The sequence below is a fragment of the Agelaius phoeniceus genome, unplaced genomic scaffold (genome assembly GCF_051311805.1).
Source record: "Agelaius phoeniceus isolate bAgePho1 unplaced genomic scaffold, bAgePho1.hap1 Scaffold_341, whole genome shotgun sequence".
Classification (NCBI taxonomy): domain Eukaryota; kingdom Metazoa; phylum Chordata; class Aves; order Passeriformes; family Icteridae; genus Agelaius; species Agelaius phoeniceus.
Window position 1 is genome coordinate 9,330 of NW_027509949.1, and position 6,876 is coordinate 16,205.

Genomic DNA, 6,876 nt, shown 5'->3' on the forward strand with positions numbered 1-6,876 from the left:
AAGGCACAGAAATGGGGACTGGGGACATTGGGGACATCAGGGAGGGACAGGGGACACTGGGGACACAGGAATGGGGACAAAGGACACAGAAATGGGGACTGGGGACATCCAGAAATGGGGAGAGGGGACATTAGGGACATCCAGAAATGGGGACAGAGGACTTTGGTGACAACCAGGAAGGGACAGGGGACCCTGGGGACACCCAGGAGGGGATAAGGGACACAGAAATGGGGACAAAAGGCACAGAAATGGGGATAAAGGACACTGGGGACATTCAGGGAGGGACAGGGGACACTGGGGACACCCAGGAGGGGATAAAGGACACAGAAATGGGGACAGGGGACACTGGGGACATGCAGAAATGGGGACGAAGGACTTTGCTGACAGCCAGGAAGGGACAGGGGACATTGGGGACACACAGGGAGGGGGGGAAAGGACATTGGGGGTCTCCCTTAGGGGTTTTGGGGGACACAGGACCTTGGGGACACCCCCACGTCACCGGGGTCCCGCATGGGTGGGCGGGGACCCCGCCCCTTTTCCGGACTACATTTCCCAGCAGCCCCCGCGGCGCGAGCGCGCCTTGCGTGTGACGTCACGCGCAGTGCGCGGGAGTTCTTTCACCGCCTGCGTGGAGCGGATCCCTCCGCCCACCGCAGAAAAAATAGTCCCTACTGCATGCCCCCTCCCGGTAATCCCCCCCCAACTCCCGCCGCTCTCCGCCCACTCCGCCCGCCTCGGTGCCTCGGGCGGAGCCGTTGCGAGCCCTCCCCGGGTGTCCCCGCGGGAACCGCAGCGGCGGCGGCGGCGCTTCCGGGCGGAGGGAGCAGAGGGATAAAAGCGCGGCGGTGCTGCGGCCGCGCCTCTTCCGGTTCTCCCTCAGAGCCGCCATGGTGAGCGCGGCGTGGCCGGGAGGGCCCGGGGGGCGCCGGGGGGCGCGGAGGGGCCCGAGGGGGCTCGGAAAGGGACGCGGGGCCCGTGTGGGGCAGGGGGGCCTCAGAGGGGCCCTTTGGGGAGGGTGCGGGAGCGGCGGGAGGAGCGTGGGAGGGGCACGGAGGGGTTGGGGGGGGAGGATGAAAGAGGAATGGGGGGTTCGTGTGGGGCAGGGAGTGCTGAGGGGGCTTCTGAGGGGAGATTTGGCGTCTCCAGACGGATTTGGGGGGGATCAGAGAGGGATGCGAGGCAGGGGATGCTGAGTGGGCTTTTTGGGGGGAGATTTGGGGTCTCCGGGGGGATCTGGGGATATTAGAGAGGGATGTGGGGTTGGGATGGAACCTTTGGGTTCTCTGTGATTTTTATGGGGCTGGGGGCGGCTCTGAATGAGGGATCCTGGGGGTCTTTGGGGTTCATCCTGGGATCGATCCTGGGGTTCATCCTGGGTTTTCTGGGATTGATTCTGGGGTCAGTCCTGACCTCTCTGGAGTTGATCCTGGGGCTGATCCTGGTCTCTCTGGGGCTGATCCTGGGCTCGTTCTGGGCTTGGTCCTGGGGCTGATCCTGGGCTCTCTGGGGCTCATCCTGGGCTTAATCCCTGGATCGATCCTGGGCTCTTTGGGCTCAATCCTGGGGCTGATCCTGAGCTCGATCTGGGGCTGATCCTCGGCTCTCCGTGGTTGATCCTGGGGCTGATCCTGGCCTCTCTGGGGCTGATCCTGGCCTCTCCGTGGCCGATCCTGGGGCTGATCCTGGCCTCTCCGTGGCCGATCCCGATCTCTCTGTGTTACTCCTGCTCTCCCCGTGTCTGTGCCCCCCTTCCCCTCGCAGACCAAGAAGAGGAGGAACAACGGCCGTGCCAAGAAGGGCCGCGGGCACGTGCAGCCCATCCGCTGCACCAACTGCGCCCGCTGCGTGCCCAAGGACAAGGCCATCAAGAAATTCGTCATCAGGAACATCGTGGAGGCTGCTGCTGTCAGGGACATCTCCGAGGCCAGTGTGTTTGACTGTGAGTGTGGCCTGGAGGGCTGGGAACCCCAAAACCAAACCCTGCTCAGCCCTGGGGAGAGTCCTTTTGTCACTTCTAAAACGATCCCTTTAGCACCTTAAATATCCCATCCCTGCTCACCCCAAAAAAATGTTCTTGTGCCCTCAAAAGAGCCCCGTGGTTCCCCCAAAATGGTGCATCTGTCACCCCAAAACAGAATTTCTGTCAGCCCTAAAACACCCCCCTTTGACCCCCCCAAAAGACCTGACCCTGCTCACTTTGTCACCCCAAATATCCAACCCTGCTCACCCCAAAAAATTGTCCTTGTCCCTTCTAAAATAGCTCCTGGTTTGCCCCCAAAATAGCTCCTCTGTCACCCCAAAACAGCCCCCTTTGACCCCCCAAAAGGTCTGACCCTGCTCACTCTGTCACCCCAAAAATCATCATCCCTTTGTCACCCCAAATACCCCACCTTGCTCACCCCAAAAATTACCCCTGTCCCTTCTAAAGTAGCCCAATTTCCCCCATAAAATAGTTCCTGTTTTGCCCCCTAAATATCCTCTCTGCCACCCCAAAATATCCTCTCTGTGACCCCAAAATATCCTCTCAGCCACCCCAAAATATCCTCTCAGCCACCCCCAAATATCCTCTCTGTCACCCCAAAATATCCTCTCTGTCACCCCCAAAATATCCTCTCTGCCACCCCAAAATATCCTCTCTGTCACCCCAAAATATCCTCTCTGTGACCCCTAAATATCCTCTCTGTCACCCCAAAATATCCTCTCTGTCACCCCAAAACAGGGACCCTTGGACCCCCCAAAAACTCCAACCCTGCTCACTCTGTCACCCCAAAACTGCCCCATTGTCCCCTTGCCCACCCCTGCATTACAGCCTTGGGGCTGCTTTGGGGGTCCCTGGGTGGGGTTTTTGGGGTCCCTGGGTGGGGTTTTTGGGGTCCCTGGGTGGGGTTTTTGGGATCCCTGGGTTTGTTTTTTGGAGTTTTTGGGGTCCCTGACCCCCATTTCTGCCCCTCCCCAGCCTACGTGCTGCCCAAGCTTACACAAGGCTGCATTACTGCCCGGGGGCTGGTTCTGGGTGTGTTTTTGGGTTCCCTGAGTTTGTTTTTTGGGGTTTTTGGGGTCCCTGGATGTGTTTTTGGGATCCCTGGATTTGTTTTTGGGGTTTTTGGGGTTCCTGACCCCCATTTCTGCCTCTCCCCAGCCTACATGCTGCCCAGGCTGTACGTGAGGCTGTATTACTGCCCTGGGGCTGTTCTGGGGCTGGTTTTGGTGTTTCTGTTTGGGGTTTTGGGGGTTTTTGGGGTCCCTGGATGTGTTTTTTTGGGGTTTTGGGGGTCCCTGGATATGGTTTTGGGGGTTTTTGGGGTCCCTGACCCCCGTTTCCCCTCCCCAGCCTACGTGCTGCCCAAGCTGTACGTGAAGCTGCATTACTGCCCTGGGGCTGGTTCTGGTGTTTCTGGGTGGGGTTTTTGGTGTTTTTGGGGTCCCTGGATGTGTTTTTTGGGGTTTTGGGGGTCCCTGGATATGGTTTTGGGGGTTTTTGGGGTCCCTGACCCCCATTTCTGCCCCCTTCCCAGCCTACGTGCTGCCCAAGCTGTACGTGAAGCTCCATTACTGCCCTGGGGCTGGTTCTGGTGTTTCTGGGTGTGTTTTTTGGGGTTTTTGGGGTCCCTGGATGTGTTTTTTGGGGTCCCTGGATGTGTTTTTGGGGTCCCTGAGGGTGTTTTTGGGGTCCCTGGATTTGTTTTTTGGGGTCCCTGACCCCAGCCTACGTGCTGCCCAAGCTGTACGTGAGGCTGCATTACTGCCCTGGGGCTGGTTCTAGGGCTGGTTCTGGTGTTTCTGGATGGGATTTTTGACGTCCCTGGGGGTTTTTGGGGTCCCTGGATTTGTTTTTTGGGGTCCCTGACCCCCATTTCTGCCCCCTCCCCAGCCTACGTGCTGCCCAAGCTGTACGTGAAGCTCCATTACTGCGTCAGCTGCGCCATCCACAGCAAGGTGGTTCGGAACCGCTCCCGCGAGGCCCGCAAGGACCGCACGCCCCCGCCCCGCTTCCGCCCCGCCGTGAGTCTGGGGGGGTCCCAGGGGGGTTTGGGGGGGTCCCAGGGGGGTTTGGGGGGGGCTCTGAGGGGTTTGGGGGGGTCCCAGAGGTGTTTGGGGGGTCCCCGAGGGGTTTGGGGGGTCCCATGGGTGTTTGGGAGGGGTCTGGGGGGTTCCAGACTGCACATCCCTGCCCCACTTCTGCCCTGATGTGAGTCTGGGGGGGTCCCAGGGGGGTCTGGGGGGGTCCCTGAAGGGTTTGGGGGGGTCCCCGAGGGGTTTGGGGGGGTCCCCGAGGGTTTTGGGGGGTCCCAGGGGTATTTAGGAGGGGTCTGGGGGCGTTCCAGACTGCACGCCCCCACCCCACTGTGAGTCTGGGGGGGTCCCTGAAGGGTTTGGGGGTCCCAGGGGTGTTTGGGGGGGTCTCTGAAGGTTTTGGGGGGTCCCTGAAGGGTTTGGGGGTGTCTCTGAAGGGTTTGGGGGGATCCTTGAAGGGATTTGGGGGGTCCCAGGGGTGTTTTGGGGGGGTCTCTGAAGGGTTTGGGGGAATCCTTAAAGGGTTTTGGGGGTCCCCGAAGGGTTTGGGGGGGGGTCTCTGAAGGGTTTGGGGGGTCCCAGGGGTGTTTTGGGGGTCCCTGAAGGGTTTGGGGGGGATCCCTGAAGGGTTTTGGGGGTCCCAGGGGTATTTAGGAGGGGTCTGGGGGGGTTCCAGATCGCACCCCCTGCCCTGATTCCACCCCGCCATGAGTCTGGGGGTGCCAGGGGTGTTTTGGGGGGGATCCCCGAGGGGTTTTGGGGGTCTCAGAGGTGTTTAGGGGGAACCTTGAAGGGTTTTGGGGGTCTCAGGGGTGTTTGGGAGTGTCCTGGAGGGGTCCCCAAGGGATTTGGGGGGGTCCCTGGGGTGTTTGGGAGGGGTCTGGGGGGGTTCCAGATCGCACCCCCTGCCCTGATTCCACCCCGCCGTGAGTCTGGGGGGGACCTTGAAGGGTTTGGGGGGTCCCAGGGGTGTTCAGGAGGGACCTGGCGGCGTCCCCGAGGGGATTGGGGGGTCCCAGGGGTGTTCAGGAGGGGTCTGGGGGTACCTGGAGGGGTCCCAGGCGGTTTTGGGGGGTCCCAGGTCTCTGTGCCCCCCCCCACTCCAAGCCCCCCTAACTCTGGGTTCTCTCTGCAGGGAGCAGCCCCCCGGCCCCCCCCCAAGCCCATGTGAGGAGACCCCGGCCCCGTGTGGGACCCCCAGGGCAGAGACCCCCAGAGTCAATAAAGGATCTGCCCCGAGCCAGCTCCGTCCTTTTGGGGGGTCCTGGGGGGGATTTGGGGGTCCTGGGGGGATTTGGGGGTCCTGGGGGGGATTGGGGAGGTTCTGGGGGGGATTGGGGGGGTCCTGGGGGGGATTTGGGGGTCCTGAGGGGGATTTGGGGGTCCTGGGGGGGATTTGGGGGTCCTGAGGGGGATTTGGGGGTTCTGAGGGGCATTGGGGAGGTTCTGGGGGGGATTGGGGGGGTCCTGGGGGGGATTTGAGGGTCCTGGGGGGGATTTGGGGGTTCTGAGGGGAATTTGGGGGGGTCCTGAGGGGGATTTGGGGGTCCTGAGGGGGTCTCAGCCCCCCTGGTTATGGGGGGGAACTGGGGTCACCCCATATCTTGAGGGGGGGGGGCTGCAAGTTTGGCTTCGTGTTTTTTGGGGTCCTGAGGGGGATTTGGGGATCCTGAGGGGGTCTCAGCCCCCTTATTTGGGGGGTCCATTTTGGGGTCCCCCATTGTGGGGCTGAGGGCAGCTGCCCACCCCGAAGGGGAGGAAATGGGGGCGCTCTGACCCCCGGGGGGGGTGTGGGGGTATTTGGGGTCACCTGGGGGGGTTCCCCAAATCCTCCCCAGGGCCAGGAGCTGCCCTGACCTGGGGGAGGGGGCGGGATGGGGTCAGACCCCCCCCATTTTGGGGGTGTTTGGGGTCAGGCCCCCCCCATTTTGGGGGTGTTTGGGGTCGGACCCTCCAAGTTTTGGGGTCAGACCCTCCAAGTTTTGGGGTCAGACCCCCCTGTTTTGGGGTTGTTTGGGGTCAGACCCTCCAAGTTTTGGGGTCGGATCCCCCCATTTTGGGGGTGTTTGGGGGGGGGTCTCCGTGGGTCCCGACCCCTCCCCGTGTTTTGGGGGGGCTTCAATGGTTCCCAACCCCCCCATCCGTTTTTTGGGAGGGGTCTCCGTGGGGCCGGGGAGTGTGAACGGGGCTGGGGGGCACCGGGGAACCGGACCGGGCCTCGGGGGGGGGCGAACTCTGCACCGGGACCGGGACCGGGGTGAACGGGGCTGGGGGGCACCGGGAACCGGACCGGGGGCTCGGGGGGACCAAACTCTGCACCGGGACCGGGACCGGGGGATGTGAACGGGGCTGGGGAGGCACCGGGGAACCGGACCGGGCCTCGGGGGGGGGCGAACTCTGCACCGGGACCGGGACCGGGGGGACCCGGACCGGGCTGGGGGCTCGGGGGTCCGAACTTGGCACCGGGACCGGGACCGGGGGATGTGAACGGGTCTGGGGGACACCGGGGACCGGGGGCTCGGGGGACGCTCGGAGGGGCGAATTTGCCCCGGGACCGGGGGTTGTGAACGGGGCTGGGGGGCACCGGGAGACCGAACCGGGGCCTTTGGGGGGCGAACTTGGACCGGGACCGGGGAGACTCGGCCCGGGCCGGGGGCGCGGCTCGGGGCCGGTCCCAGCCCGGCGGGGGCGGACGGTGCCGGTGCCACCGCCCCGGGCGGGGCGGGCGGGTCCCGGGGCGGGGCGGGGAGGGGAGCGCGGTGTCCCCGTCCCCCCCGCCCGTTCCCGGCGCGGCCCCGCCCGGCCCCCGGCCCCGCGCCAGGTGCATTCCCGGGCTCGCTCCGCCGCTACCGGGGCGCCGCG

At 63.7% G+C, this 6,876-nt stretch overlaps 1 protein-coding gene across 1 annotated transcript; it reads left to right on the forward strand.

Moving 5' to 3' along the window:
- Positions 1-732: 732 nt before the first annotated feature.
- RPS26 (ribosomal protein S26) lies at positions 733-5,253 on the forward strand. The gene is made up of 4 exons (XM_054649279.2): positions 733-890; positions 1,762-1,939; positions 3,872-4,002; positions 5,150-5,253. Exons 1-4 carry the CDS (start codon positions 888-890, stop codon positions 5,183-5,185), a joined length of 348 nt encoding a protein of 115 aa, XP_054505254.1. The 5' UTR covers positions 733-887; the 3' UTR covers positions 5,186-5,253.
- Positions 5,254-6,876: the final 1,623 nt, after the last annotated feature.